The 16,422-nt window shown below is 36.6% G+C and overlaps 1 protein-coding gene across 1 annotated transcript; it reads left to right on the top strand.

Moving 5' to 3' along the window:
• Positions 1-842: 842 nt before the first annotated feature.
• LOC103436981 (LIM domain-containing protein HDR3-like) lies at positions 843-3,800 on the top strand. Its single transcript, XM_029109252.2, has 2 exons — positions 843-1,510; positions 1,615-3,800. Exons 1-2 carry the CDS (start codon positions 1,011-1,013, stop codon positions 3,227-3,229), a joined length of 2,115 nt encoding a protein of 704 aa, XP_028965085.1. The 5' UTR covers positions 843-1,010; the 3' UTR covers positions 3,230-3,800.
• Positions 3,801-16,422: the final 12,622 nt, after the last annotated feature.

Here is a 16,422-nt window from a genome sequence, read left to right as displayed (position 1 = left end):
GATAAATTTAAAATTAGTCCAAATTCTTTTTATTAAAATTTTTTAAATATATAATATAATATGACTCGTCAAATGTTGTATAGCTTTTGAACCGTCAGGGGAAAAAAAACAAGCAGATGAAATCGACAAGTCTGAATCCATGGCAATTCCTGGAATGCTCGGTATTAGGTATACATAATGAATAAAAGATTAGGGCTGAAAGAAACCGTGTAACTCCCAGGACCAATTCTTCCAACATATTCAAATAAGAAATAGCTAAAAGTTGACCAAAACCAAAGAGAAAAAAAATTAAATTACAGAGAGCTGAAGAAGAAATGCAACCAAGAAAACGCGCAGATCAGTATTTTTAAATTACAGAGAGCTGAAAAAGAAATGCAACCAAGAAAACGCGCAGATCATTATTTATAAGCAGGGCGGGGTCTCTGAGATTTTGGAAGTCTTATGCAAAATTTATAAAAAGGTCCCTCCATAAGATAGTTTTCTAAAACAAATTTTAGGATTTATTTCTTTAAGTAATAAGTAAAAATAGTTACAATCATAACTTTCACTAAATAATCAAAAACACTTCAATCCTAAACAACCAAACAAGAAAAAAAGCTTCAAAAACTCTAATTTCAAAGTTTCCCTTGAATATATAACATTATTATATAATAAATTGAAAAAATAAATCGTTTCTAGGGTGTTGTTATTGACACTTCAAATATTTAATTATGCACTCTAATTTTTTATATTTAAAAAGAAAATACGCTTATAAGAAGTGCACAATGAGATCTTAAAGTACTATTAAAATCAATTTTTTTTAATATGTAGCATTATCATATGTAAATTTAGATGACAAATTTTCTGAGCCCTTAAAATTTAAGATCTTGTGTGATTACACATTTCGCTCTCCCTCAACGCCCCCTCTGTTTTTAAGTAAGAGCATATTAAAACTCTAGCTTATATTACTATTCCACTGAGCTTTCTTAATTGGTTGTTAACTTGGAGCAGATTTCAACAACCATTTTTCAATGGATTTGAGCAAGGAACGAGCCTCCGTATCTGATCCTGCACCTCCTCGATGGAAGTATGATGTGTTCTTGAGTTTTAGGGGTAAAGACACCCGCAAGACTTTCACAGATCATTTGTACAACAATCTGGTGCGCCAAGCAATTAGGACTTTCAGGGACAATTCGGGAATTGAAAGAGGCACCAATATTTCTTCAACTCTCTCGACTGCTGTCGAAGAATCACAGTTTGCCATCATTGTTCTGTCACCAAACTATGCTTCTTCTACTTGGTGCTTGGATGAACTTGTACATATACTTAAATGCGTGGAAGTAAGGAATGCAATCATTCCAATATTATATGGTGTAGAGCCCTCCCTTGTTCGAGAGCAAAAAGGAACTTTCGAAGCGGCCTTTGACGAGCATGAAAGAAACTTTAGCGAGGACATGAGAAAGTTGCAAGAATGGAGACGTGCTTTAGAGAAAGTGAGCGTAATAGCAGGGATGAAGTCAGATGACTATAGGTACGAATAAACGAATGGAAATTTGTTGTACATAAATTATTTATGATATTCATATTATCAAAAAAAGCGAGTGTTTGACGATTACTTCATTTTTTGTGTTGCAGTTATGAGACTGAGCTCATCAACCAGATTGTCAAAATAGTAAGTAACAGAGTGCATCCCACTTTCAAATTGTTAGGTTCTGCAAAGAAGATGGCGGGAATTGATTTTAGACCGAAAAAATTACATTTTCTTTTGGATCTAGAAGCAAATGATGTTCGTTTTATAGGCATATTTGGGGAAGCTGGGATAGGTAAGACGTTCACTGCTAGACAATTTTATGACGAATTTTCCCATTATTTTGAAGTAAGTTGTTTTCTTGCTGATGTGGGAAAGGTTTCTGCAACATATGGTCTCATTCATCTGCAAAGTCAGCTTCTTTCCTCTGTTCTGAAAACCAATACACAAGTTGTGGACGATTATGCTGGTACCGTAATGACAAAGAAATGTTTTAATAATAAAAAGGTTCTTCTCGTTCTTGATGGTGTGGATCAGTTAGGCCAACTAGCAAGAGTGGCTGGAAATAAAAACTGGTTTGGTCTGGGTAGCAGAATCATCGTTACAACAAGGGATGAACGTCTGTTAGAGGAGCATGACCATGAACTATATGATGAGTTTGCGGAGGGTCTTCCAGAAAGTTTGAACTTGGATTCTCGTCCACCATGTGTCAATAATGATGGATTCAGGGTATGTGCTGGCTGCAACAGGAATATTGAGCGTGGGCGGTATTTAGAATGCATCGGAGCTTTTTGGCATCCTGAATGTTTTGTTTGCATCACTTGTAAACTTCCAATTACTGATCATGAGTTTTCTGTTTCCGAAGATAGCCCTTACCACGTATCGTGCTATAAGGCGCAGCACTTTCCAAACTGCGATGTTTGCAAGACTCTTATCCCTATTAGAAAATCAGACGGTCTTATTGAGTATAGGCAACATCCTTTCTGGCTACAAAAATACTGCCCCTCTCACGAGCGCGATGGAACTCCTAGGTGTTATAGCTGTGAAAGAATGGAGCCATGGGCGACCAAATATTTTTTACTTCCTGATGGTCGGAAGCAATGCTCGGAGTGTAATGACTCGGAAATTATGGATGATCACAAGTGCAATTCCCTTTTTCTTCAAGTACAAGCTTTCTTTGAAGATTTAGATATGAAATTTGAGCAGCAAATCCCAGTAATCTTGGTTGGGAGACGAACACTAAATAAGGACACCAAGGTAGAAAGGCTCGGTCATCACTACCTGCCAGAGACTAGAGCAGTTTTCTCGGCAGAACCTATCGTTACTAGTATTCTAAGGATGCTGAAGGGACACAGTAGAATAACATCAATTCGGATGCTGTATGGCCTTCCTAGGTTGCTCTCAGGGTCAATTCTGGCTGCATTGATGATGCACGCATGGCTAAGGCTGAATGGTTATCGGAATCTGAGCCCAGAGGTTGGATATGGTATCTACCAAGTGTTGGCCCATACGTGGCTGGACTCTGAGACGTCTTCGGGGTCTAGTTCGACAATGTCTAATGAAGGGAAGAAGCTTGGTGAATTTTTTAAATATTCAATTGAGACAAATACAACAATTTACGGGCAAGGATTCAGGGCAGGTAATCAAGCAGTGCTCAAGCATGGTCTAAGGAGGACTCTTGATCATATTCGAACCACAGGAGCTTTCCCCATTGACTTGTAGAGACAGCGACCATATCTGAATTCTTGTCAGATGTACTTGATTGAATATTCAGTGTTTTAAATAAACTAGCATTTCTGCACGCGCCTTGATGTTTATGAGAATGAGCTACAGTTCCTGATCAACAATCTGGTCATCTTGCCTAATGCTGCAAGTGGACACCTTGGAAACTCGCAACACCATGGGGGCTGCTCTTGTCAGTCCTAATCTTAAGGTTCATTTTCTGAAGATATCGTTAGCATCATGTTAGGGAATCGTGCTGAGAACATGTCAATCCTATTTAGGTTCTGCACGAGGAATGGGACATGAATCCTGATCTTGATGAAACTGAGAACATGTCTATCCTATTTATTCTGCTCTTGATGATTCAATATATCCATCTTATGTAACTCAAATCGAAAAGTGTTCTTCACGAATCTAGTTCGTCTGTTCGAGTACGATAACATATCCAAATTTAACGTCAATCCGATCACCACATCTTCAGAAAATCAGGTAGGAATAGAGACTTTTCGTCACCTCTCTTCTGTTTTTCTAATTTCGTTTTAGCATGTACATCAACTCATATAGCTTAGCTAGTCAGGCCGTGCACCACGAGCATAAAACTGATTGTCCTACATACCTGAATCCTGATTCTAGTTCCACCACCTTAAAGCACCGCAATCTTTTGAATTTAAGTCTAGGAAGTGAACTATACCTTCTATATGTTGATTATTGACTCAAACATGTAGTCAAAGTCCAAATCTTTGGGCTACTTTTGTGGTCAAAATTGTTGGATGGCATGCTACATGTGGGAAACCAAAATTGGATGCACTTATGCCTAATTCTTTTTGACTTGATGTTAGGCCTTTGGCCATTGATGTCTTTGAGAAGCTTTTCTTTGGCTATAAAAGGAGAGCAAGGTGTAGCTCATAAGCATGGAGAAGTAGAGAAGAACAAGGAAGAGAGAAAAATAGCAAGAAGCCATTTGGCATAGAGAAGAATTTTCTCAAATTGTCTTGTTTTGTATTTTTGGTTTTCTCTTCCTATTGTAAGTGTGAGAGCTTGGGGTTATTTGGGTCTTTGGGAAATTGAGTGATAAACACTATTGTATGTTCTCATTGATTATAGTGGAATACTCCGTCGTCTCCAAACTGGATGTAGGCATTGCCGAACCAGTATAAATCTTGGTGTTCTTGTTGGTGTTGGTTTTATTCTGTTCTGTTTTACTATTCACTTACAGTCGTACGCCGCTTCCGCACAACAAGTGGTATCAGAGCCCAGTTCCGTGAATAGTGTTGGCGCTACAGTTCAATGAACAGTGAACTGCTACAATATCTGTGAACAGTATTGTACCTGTGAACAGTGCCGTATTTGTGAACAGTACCGAGTAGATGGCTGGAGATAAAGATGAATCTGTAAGGAAGGAGTCAGCATCGTCTTCGTCTTCATCCAATAGACATCCAACCACTACTACAAGGTTAGAGGTTGATAAATTCAATGGCTCTAATAATTTTGGTATGTGGCAATGTGAAGTTATGGATGTGTTGTATCAACAAGAGTTGGATATGGTTCTGGAAGATAAACCAGAAGATATTGATGACAAGCAGTGGACGCGAATTAATCTTCATGCTTGTGCTGCTATTCGATCGTTCCTTGATAAGGAGTTGAAATACCCGTATATGAAGGAAACTTCTGCTAAGGAGTTATGGACGAAATTGGAGGAGAAGTATATGACCAAGAGCGCAGAAAATCGTCTCTTCTTGAAGAAGCGACTCTTCCGATTTCAGTATCGTCCAGGTATCTCTATGCACGAACACCTCAATGATTATAATAAAATACTTGCTGATTTAGCAAACCTTGATGTGAAAATTCCTGACGAGGACAAGGCACTATGTTTGTTAAATTCATTGCCTGATGATTATGATCATTTGACAACTACTCTGTTGTATGGAAAATCCGAGGTGAAACTTGATGAGGTGTCTGCGGCATTGGTGAATCATGAGTGTCGTAAGAAGGAATTGAAGACTCACAATTCACAAACCGAGGCATTTGTTGCAAGGGGTCGAACAGAGGAAAGAAAATCTGGGAAGCGGGGAAAATCTCGTTCAAAGTCACGAGGGAAGTTTCCTGCTAAAGATGAATGTGCTTTTTGTCGCCAAAAGGGTCATTGGAAGAAAGACTGCCCCAAATTGAAGAACAAAGAGAAGGAGAAAGCGGGTTCTGAAGCAAATATTGCAAAATCTGGAGATGATGATTTCGAGTTTGCTTTGGCTAGTTCATATGCTGATGGTCACTCCAATGAGTGGATTTTGGATTCAGGTTGCACCTATCATATGTGTCCCATTCGGGAATGGTTTTCTAATTTCGAGGAGCTGGATGGTGGAGTTGTTTTGATGGGTAATAATAATGCCTGCAAAACACAAGGGATAGGCAAAATCTGTTTGAAGATGCATGATGGAACAGTCAGAGAATTAAGTGATGTTCGGTATGTACCGGATATGAAGAAAAATCTTATCTCACTGGGTGCATTGGAATCCAAGGGTCTCAAGATCACCATGGAGGGTGGAGTTCTTAAAGCTGTGTACGGGGCACTGGTGGTGATGAAAGGTACAAGACGAAATAACTTGTATTTCTTGCAGGGGAATACAGTTATTGGTGGAGCAGCTGTCACCGAAGCTGCTGACGCAGATAGCACAGACACCACGAGGTTATGGCATATGCGTCTTGGGCATGCTGGTGAAAAAGCGTTGCAAGGATTGGTGAAGCAAGGCTTATTGAAAGGTGCAAAGGCATGCAAATTGGAATTCTGTGAGCATTGTGTGTTGGGTAAGCAAACTAGAGTAAAATTTGGCACTGCTATTCACCACACTAAGGGCATTCTTGATTATGTTCACACTGATGTTTGGGGACCTTCCAAGAATGCATCTTGGGGAGGTAGCCATTATTTTGTCTCCTTTGTTGATGACTTCTCTAGAAGAATATGGGTGTACACCATGAAGCGTAAAGATGAAGTCTTGAAGATATTCCTGAAGTGGAAAAAGATGATTGAAACGCAAAGCGGTCGAAAGATCAAGACTCTCAGATCAGACAATGGGGGTGAATATAAGTCTGATCCTTTCTTGAAAGTTTGTCAAGATGAGGGTATTGTGAGGCACTTCACGGTTAGGGAGACACCGCAACAGAATGGGGTGGCGGAGCGCATGAACCGTACTTTGCTTGAGAAAGTTCGGTGTATGTTGTCTAATGCTGGATTAGGCAAGGCGTTTTGGGCTGAGGCACTCACTTATGCAAGCCATCTCATTAATCGATTGCCAGCTGCTGCGAATGAGGGCAAAACGCCCATGGAGGTATGGTCTAGTAAACCTTGTACTGATTACAAGTTTTTACACATATTTGGTTGTTCTGCTTACTATCATGTCAGAGAAAGCAAGTTGGATCCAAGAGCAAAGAAAGCTCTATTTATGGGCTTTAGCATTGGCGTGAAGGGATACCGACTCTGGTGTCCAGATGAGAAGAAATTTGTTGTAAGCAGAGATGTGACTTTTGATGAGGCTGCTATGGTTAATCAGAACAAGCATGAAGGTGAAACTGAAGCGACCAAAACCATGAGGAGCTCAAAGCAGGTGGAGTTACTGAAGACTCCAGTTGTTCCAGTAAGGTCTGATGTTTCAATCACTAGTCCTACAGTTAATTCTGATGATGAGGACGAGGATGATGAAGAGGAGGCACCTACCCAAGAGCCTCCACAGCAACAAGACTATATTGCAACCAGAAGATCGAGAAGGGAAATCCGAAAGCCTGCTCGATTTACTGATATTGTGGCATATGCACTTCCCGTTATTGAAGATGATATTCCATCCGCCTACAAAGAAGCTGTCATGAGTTCAGAGTGCGAGTTGTGGAAGAAATCTATGGATGAGGAGATGAAATCTCTTCATAAAAATGAGACTTGGAAGCTGGTTCAGTTACCAAAGGGGAAGAAAGCAATTGGTTGTAAATGGGTGTATGCCAAAAAGATGGAATCTTTGGGAAAAGACAATGTAAGATTCAAAGCCAGATTGGTAGCTAAAGGCTATGCTCAGAAGGAAGGCATTGACTACAATGAGGTATTTTCTCCTGTAGTAAAACATTCTTCTATTCGTATTCTGTTGGCTTTAGTTGTGCAGTTTGACCTTGAGTTGGCCCAACTTGATGTCAAGACTGCGTTCTTACATGGTGATTTGGAGGAAGAGATTTATATGTCTCAGCCAGAAGGTTTTAAGGTTGCTGGAAAGGAAAATTGGGTTTGCAAATTGGAAAAATCATTGTATGGCTTGAAGCAGTCTCCAAGACAATGGTACAAGCGATTTGATAGATTTATGATCGGGCAGAAGTACACAAGAAGTCACTATGACCATTGTGTATACTTTCGCAAACTACAAGATGGAACCTTCATTTATCTGCTTTTATATGTTGATGATATGCTTATAGCATGTAAGAGCAAAGTGGAGATTACAAGGTTGAAGACTCAACTAAGTAATGAATTTGAGATGAAGGACTTGGGAGAAGCTCGGAAGATACTAGGTATGGAAATTGAAAGAGATAGAGCGAAGGGCAAGATTAGTCTGTGTCAGAAGCAGTATTTGAAGAAGGTACTACAACGTTTCAGGATGAATGAAAATTCAAAACCGGTTAGTACACCTCTTGCCTCTCATTTCAAACTTAGCGCTTCTATGTCTCCTAAAACTGTTAAAGAGAGTCAGTACATGGCTCAAATTCCTTATGCAAATGTTGTTGGTAGTTTGATGTATGCTATGGTGTGTACTAGGCCTGATATTTCACAAGCTGTTAGCATTGTCAGTAGATATATGCATAATCCAGGAAAAGGGCATTGGCAAGCTGTGAAATGGATTCTACGGTATATTCTGGGTACTGTGGATGTTGGTTTATTGTTCCAGCAGGATAAAGTTACTGGTAAATGTGTTGTTGGATATGTGGATTCTGATTACGCAGGTGATTTGGACAAGCGTAGGTCCACTACTGGTTTTGTATTCTCTATTGCTGGAGGTCCAGTAAGTTGGAGGTCGATTCTGCAATCTACAGTTGCTTTGTCGACTACTGAGGCAGAATACATGGCTGTGACAGAAGCTATAAAGGAAGCCATCTGGCTTCAAGGGTTGCTTGATGACTTAGGGGTTCAACAAGACCATGTGGATGTTTATTGCGACAGTCAGAGTGCTATACATTTAGCAAAGAATCAAGTTCATCATGCACGTACGAAACACATTGACGTGAGGTTCCATTTTGTTCGTGAGGTTATTGACGAGGGAGATATTCTTCTTCAGAAGATTGGGACCGCTGACAATCCTGCGGATATGTTAACGAAGCCAGTTTCGTTGCACAAGTTTAAGCACTGCTTAGACTTGATTGGCGTTTGTAAAATTTGTTGATTGCCCCATGGGGGATTGGGAGATGACTATTTGGAGTTCTACTTAGAGGGTTTGAGTCAAGGTGGAGATTGTTGATTATTGACTCAAACATGTAGTCAAAGTCCAAATCTTTGGGCTACTTTTGTGGTCAAAATTGTTGGATGGCATGCTACATGTGGGAAACCAAAATTGGATGCACTTATGCCTAATTCTTTTTGACTTGATGTTAGGCCTTTGGCCATTGATGTCTTTGAGAAGCTTTTCTTTGGCTATAAAAGGAGAGCAAGGTGTAGCTCATAAGCATGGAGAAGTAGAGAAGAACAAGGAAGAGAGAAAAATAGCAAGAAGCCATTTGGCATAGAGAAGAATTTTCTCAAATTGTCTTGTTTTGTATTTTTGGTTTTCTCTTCCTATTGTAAGTGTGAGAGCTTGGGGTTATTTGGGTCTTTGGGAAATTGAGTGATAAACACTATTGTATGTTCTCATTGATTATAGTGGAATACTCCGTCGTCTCCAAACTGGATGTAGGCATTGCCGAACCAGTATAAATCTTGGTGTTCTTGTTGGTGTTGGTTTTATTCTGTTCTGTTTTACTATTCACTTACAGTCGTACGCCGCTTCCGCACAACACTATAGGGTCTTCGTTTTGGGGCAGTGACTCTTGAATGCTAGCAACGGTTTATGCTTAATAATAGGGATGTACGAAAGTAAACTGAAATCAAGGTAGGGAGTTCTTTGGAGCTTCTATTATTGACTGAATGTTTGGTCTTATTAAGCTATGTGAACTGTAACTTGTTCTTGTTAGCATGTAAGAATTGGTAATTAGAATGATTGGTGCGGCCAGTTACTCCTCTTGGATAATATGCTTGAGATTATATGGAGTTATATGTTGATATTATTCTTATAGATCAAATAATTATGGCATTCATATATGAAACGGAATTTATATCATGCATTGCAATGATGAGAGGCATGAGTCGTGGGAGTTACATGGGCTTGTGTCGTGATGAATTTGGAGTGGTACGATGTATTGGAAAACTTCATTCAACTCTCATAGGGACCAGGGTTTTCGGTAAGCACAAATGATAGACGGTAAAGACGATCGTTATGCGAGAGACTTTAGTGACTGAGAGAAGAACATTGTGATTTGAAAGAACAATGAAAGTGAACGAATATGTATCATGGGTGATAATTCATGTAACAAGATACTTGAGTCCAAAGCCCGATATAAGACGTGTGAGACCTTTGTGTTTTTTGAGTATGAATTAACGAGAATAGAGGTGGGAATGAGGGAATATTCATGCATTCATCACGGAACCATTGTTTCTAATCTCTTATGCTTGAAATCTATGATTATGTGTCACTTAGTTTAGTTCGATCAATTATTCATGATGAGGTTATGTTCCTTTTGTGCTATGCTGTCCCTCACCGCTTTATAGATCTTACAGGTATTGAGCCGCAAACCTAAGGTCGTGATACAGTACCTGGGCTCTGAGTCTCTGACACTTTTTAGCCCTTCTGGCGCTGCTTTGAGCCTCCAAAATATGCCCATTTGCAAAACGATTTTTAGTTGGAAGCTGATTTGTTGAATTTTTGGGCTAATATTGTGCAAATGCCCAGATGACCTTATGTGTTGGATTTCCCCTTTACTGCTCGTGTGAAAAAACCTAGATTGAAGTTTCATAGTGGGTGACATAATTATTTTCATGTTAAAAAAAAAAATTAATTAAAATAAAACAGAGACATGAATATATTTTCTGATTAGAAAGCCGGGAACTCACAGAGAATTCAGAAGTCTTGCATCCAATCACTTTGATGAGAAGAGAAGAGGTAAAGAAAGATAACAACGTCCCAATAGAGAAGCTTTTTGGAAATTTCTCAGTTAGTCTTCCATTTTTTCTGTTTTTTTTGTAGAAAATAGTTGTCCCTACACTTTTGAACTAGCATTGGAAATCAGAGTCAGTCTTCCATTTTTTTTTTTTAGAAAATAGTTGTCCTTACACTTTGGAACTAGTATTGGAAATCAGAGTCAGTCTCCCACTTTTTTTTGGAAAATATTTTATCCTTTCACTTTCAGCCCCCCTCTCAATATCGCTTGCTAATTGTTTAACAATGCCTAATTTATAGCTTGTTTTTTAACCATTACCAATTGTTTGGAAATTTTATGGTACTCGGAAGTAAGCGATATTTTAGATATTTTAATTGTTTTTTATTTTTTATTTTATTTTTAAATGATATTATCTACACTAAGATGATAAGTAGATGAAAAATCATAATGGATTAGTTATAATATTGTAGTTCAAATTCATTTTTAACAAAAATTTAAGATCTCTTTACTTACATGCTTGTGAAGAAAAATACCACTTAAATCGTAGTATTAAGTAGTGTAAAAGGGCGCTTGGGTGGGGTTAGGCGCGACTAGGCGGGACTAGGGGAACCAGGCGGGACTAGGGGGGCAAGGCGGGCTGGGCGGGACTGGACGAGGCCATGTGAAGGACTTCGCCGGAATCTGAAAACTTTTTAGATGCAGAGCCGACGGCACGAACTCGTGAAGAAGATAATAATTTGGCTGTTTAATATAACAGCTTGACGTCGTCGTTTTACTCTTGCTTCTTTAGATGACTGAGTTTTCATTATTCAATTTTTTTTCTCACTTAACTTTTGAAAATATTATCCCATTCTTTTCTCTTTGAAGGCCCCACATATTTCCCACCAAACTATTAACCTAAAACTCCCACCGCATACAATATTTATAAAAATAAATTACACAAAATTACTTTGATTATGGATCGAACCACAATCTCATACCTCATGTTTTAAAATTACAATATCATACCTCATGCTTTCTGTTAATTTTTCTGTTAAATACTTACGTGATTTGAGATGGACCCCACTTTTTATCTTAGTTGGATTAAAAAATTATTAAATATTAAAAATTAAAAACAAAATCATTTATATACTTTTGTAAAACAATGTGGGACCCACATCCTCTTCCCGTTTCAGCCGTCCCTCTCCCTTCACCACCCAAACCAATATGAATATGACCTGGAAACTTAAACCCAGATCAACAATTATAATCTTCCCCAACCCACCACCCAAAAATTCAGAAAACCAATACAAACTAACCTTTTACAACCCAACTTCACTTGACCCACCACGTGAAAACCATTAAAATTCAAAAAATCTTCAAATAACAAATCAAAGAATATAAATTTAAATTTACAACTCAATCAGATTAGAGTTCATCTTGGATTTAAAATTACTTCTCTTCGTGATGCTATCAGAGTATATCGAGAGCTCAAAGAAGAGCAGGATTTTGAGATCTGGTAGGGTCAGCTAGCGATGGTGGTTTTCTCATCGACTGAAACTCAATTCTTTTCTCTTTTCCGTTTTGAATTTCGGCCTTGAAATTTGTACAAACACCGTTTGGTTATGGGTTTGCAGCGCACTGCACTGCTGCGCTAAACCGCAGCATTTAATTTTATTTTTTCAAAATACCCAGGCCAGACTACGTCGTTTTGCTCCTGGGAATTAAAAAAAAAAGGTGAAACGAAGTCGTTTTGTTTATACAAAGCAACATCGATGAAATGAGGTAGAACTTTTGTTATGCCATTGGAGAGCACGATAGTCAACAACGACAGCAAGGTGCAAGTACCGCTGTCCAGCCATCCGAGAACCTTTGTTCTGCCATTCGATCTTTGCTTGTTCTTAGAGCCTTCCACTTAAAACATTTTGCTTCCAATGCAATAAACCTGCAAAAGTCTGATGGGTTTTGATTTTTTTTCAATTTCCCTAATGGGTTTTTTATGTTTTTCAATTGGGTTTTTGAGGGTTTTCAATTTTTCTTCTGACTTGTTCTTGTTAGTATGCTTTATTCCTTGATGGGTTCCTTCTGAATTTTTTTGTGAGATTAAATCTTTAAATTTCATCATTTTGTGTGTTTTAAGTTTTGGAGTTTAGAATTGTACCCAAATATTGTGCCTATCTGTGATTGTTATGGACCATCCAACTTTAAATGGAATTCCTAATTACATGAATAGTTTTAAGGAAAAATTAGGCTTACATCATTCTTTTTGTTATTCCATTGATTAAAATTCTATTCATTTTTAATTTTTGATTAAGGTTCTTGGGTATTAATAACATCATTAATTATTTGAATAATAAATATTTTTATTTTTAAATATATTCCTTTAGTGTTAAAAATGTTAAAATTAATATATTTATATTTATGGCTAAATTTTTTATCATATATTTTTATTTTTAGTTTGTACCTATTTTTAATTTGTACTAATTTTCTTTTCATTTTTAATTTGTACCCATATATTAGTTTCTTTTTGTGCTCATATTTTTAAAAGTTTTATTTGTGTTGGTACCCATGTGTATACCGTCACGTGACATTGTATATTTAATCAATGATAGAAAAATTACATATGGTATATTTATGTTTTATGCCTAAACTTTGTATCATATATTTATATTTTTAGTTTGTACCCACTTTTAATTTGCAACATTTTTTTTAATTTGTAGTATTTTCTTTTTAGTTTCATTTTGTACCCATGTATTAATTTCTTTTAGCGCCTATATTTTTTTAAAATTCATTTGTACACATAATTTTTTAATATTTTATATGTACCCTAATTTATTTATAATGTACCCATTTTTGTGCATTAATGTACCACTTTGTTATATGTGAAATGTACCAATTTTTTTGTAAAATGTACCAATTTTTTAACACTATGGATACATTACTTTTCAAACATTTATTATTTCTTATTTTTACATAGTTTTTATCTATTTATTCAATCAAAATGTTTGAATTTTTTTATCGTAACCGTTTCTAATAGTATTATAATGAGGGATTTTAAATTTATAGGATTATAAATCCCATTTCTGTTTTTAGCCGACCCCACTTAGTGGGAAAAGGCTTTGTTGTTGTTGTTGATTATAAATCCCATAAAATATCAAACAATTAATGTCAAAACTATAAAAATATAAATATTAATTGTAATATAATGAGGTGTACAAAGTCAAGGGACTTAGATCAAATTTTGAATACCATTAAGGTTTTAGTCATAGAATGTTAAGGATTAGGTACCACATCCAAAGTATCCCTAGTTTTAAGTATTCCTGATTACATGAAGGGGGAAGGAGGGTGAGGATGGATGTTCGAACTCCTTCGCGGAATCCCGGCATCAAAATCTCAGGAATTCCACGGTTCGATCCGCCATGAATGGTAGCCAAACAACGTGAAATCTGAGTGGGTTATGTTTGTGTCACTGAGAGGAGTGGAACGATGGTGGTGGCGACGGTGCTTATCGCTAGAGTTCGTCATAAAGTCACCTGGGAAACTCGCCCAGGAAACGGGTTGGGGCAGACAGAAGGGGAAGAAGGGAAGGTTGGGGAGCCGGGAAGGGTGAGGGTAAAGGGTTGGTAGGGTGGGTCCACAATTTTTTTATAAAAATATTAAAATGATTTTATTTTTATTTTTTAATATATTTAATAAAAAAATTTAATTCAGTTAGGCTAGGAAGTGGGCTCCGCCTTAAGCCATGTCAGCATTTAATAGAAAAATTGACGAAGGTCTAACATTGCGACAAATTGGTAAGTTGAAGTATGATATTGTAACTTTTAAAATATAAAGTATGAGATTGTGATTCAACCTATAGTTGATGTAGTTTTGTGTAATTTACCCTATTTATAAATATGTTACATAATAAATAACAACACATACATATATTTTATAATATATAATATATCTATATAACATATTATTAGATTTACATGTCATATATACAATATAGTTAATTCAAGGAAAAATTACACTTAGAGTATACTTATAATACTTAATTATATATTGAAACAACATTTTTTAAACATTTCAAGGAGAGGCAAAAGTTAATACATGTGAAAATGACATCGTTGTCTTTTTTTCTCTAGAGTGTAAGTTAGAAAATTACCCTTTATAGTGGAAAAGTCTTTTTCACACTTATATCTCTTCAACTGTTGCTCATTTATCTCTCTTTCTCTCTTCAAGAAATATTGGTTCCATTTAATTATTCAAATTAATGAATGAACTTGTGGATCTACGACCTATACCCAGTTTACCATCTCATTCCCATTCCTAGTTGGACAATTAAAGTTCCCATCTAGTTTTAATTATTTGTTGGACGGGTATAATTCCATTCTTTTTTCCCTTTTCAAGTTCAATGTGCCTTGAAATTCGATTGAAGGATGTTCTTGCTGCTTTATAGTATATGATATTCAAATCAAACACAATTTATCACAAATAACCTTCCATTGACCAATTTAAGATGAGTTTCAAATCAAATAAATTCTGAATTAGAAGACTTGGCCTTTGCCTTGCTTTTCTTCCCCAAAATTCTACTATTTTATTTCAACCTCTGTTAACGAAAAAAAAATTCTATCAAAATTTTGAATTTGTAAAAGGAAAAAATAATACAAGAACTGGATTTTGCAAATGTAAAATTTATCGAACACACCCACGACATAATAAACCCTAAGATGAATTAGTAAAATTTTGTAAACATTGTCATTTATCAAATACGAGTTGAACTAATTATGCAAAAATGGTCGAAGATGGATACTGATTCTGCAAAAAACGATTGAGGACGGGTTGAACTAATTCTACAAAAACTGTCGATGATGGGATGAACTGATTCTCTAAAAATGTTGAATTGATTCTGCAAAAAATGGTCGATGACATGTTGAACTAATTCAGCAAAAATGGTTGAGGATGGGTTGAATTGATTCTGCAAAAACGATTGAGGACGGGTTGAACTAATTCAACAAAAATGGTAGAGGATGGGTTGAATTGCGGACGAGTTAAACTGATTCTGCAAAAACGGTTGAGGATACGTTGAACTGATTCTACAAAAATAGTCAAGGATAGGTTGAACTGCAGGACGACAGGTTGAATCGATTATGCAAAAATGGTCAATGACGGGTTTAACTGATTCTGAAGAAAAAAAACGATCGAAGAGAGGTTGAACTGATTTTGTAAAAATGGTCGACGACAGGTTGAACTGATTATGCAAAAATGGTCGATGAATGATTGAACTGATTCTGCAAAAATAGCCGATGATGGGTTGAATTGATTCTAGTAATAAAGGATACAAACTAATTCTGCATATAGTTTCAAAACTGATTCTGCAAAAATAGTCAATGATGAGTTGAGCTTATGGCACATTAATTTTGTTGGAGTTGTGATAGCTGAGTTCTATAACAGTCCTAAAGCCTTAGGGGTATGGCTGATATTTGAAAACATTGTTTCCATGTTTTTGGGCTGGGTTTTAGTTGTTTTTATATTTTTGTCTCTCTTTAACATGTTTAAAAACTAGTAGAGTTCTTTGAAATATAGTAAAAGTTTTTGTCTATATATATAAAGCTCCCTTAATTCAATTCATTTATATATATATACACACACAATATTGTAAATTCAATTAATTTATATGATAGATAGTAAATTTACTTAAATCCACCTAGGCCGCCTAGCCCTTCTAGGCGCTAGGCCTTAGCTCACCGTCCAATTAGCGCCTAGTATTTTTTAAAATCTTGGTATTAAGTAGTAAATGTTTTAATTGTTAAATTTTTGTTAAAAATACAAATATCAAAATATAACAGTTAAAACAATGGAGTATCCCATCCTAAAGACCACCCAAGGATTTTGGTTATTTTGATCCTACTTAGGTCAATAGTCATACTAACTTTTATTTGTTAATGAAATAATTCACCAATAAAATAATTCACCACTATATCATGTGGTCCCCACAACCACCACTACCATTACTA

Source organism: Malus domestica, chromosome 10 (genome assembly GCF_042453785.1).
Source record: "Malus domestica chromosome 10, GDT2T_hap1".
NCBI classification, from domain to species: domain Eukaryota; kingdom Viridiplantae; phylum Streptophyta; class Magnoliopsida; order Rosales; family Rosaceae; genus Malus; species Malus domestica.
Note: the sequence above shows the minus strand (reverse complement) of the source record. Positions and strands in the feature narration are given on the sequence as shown.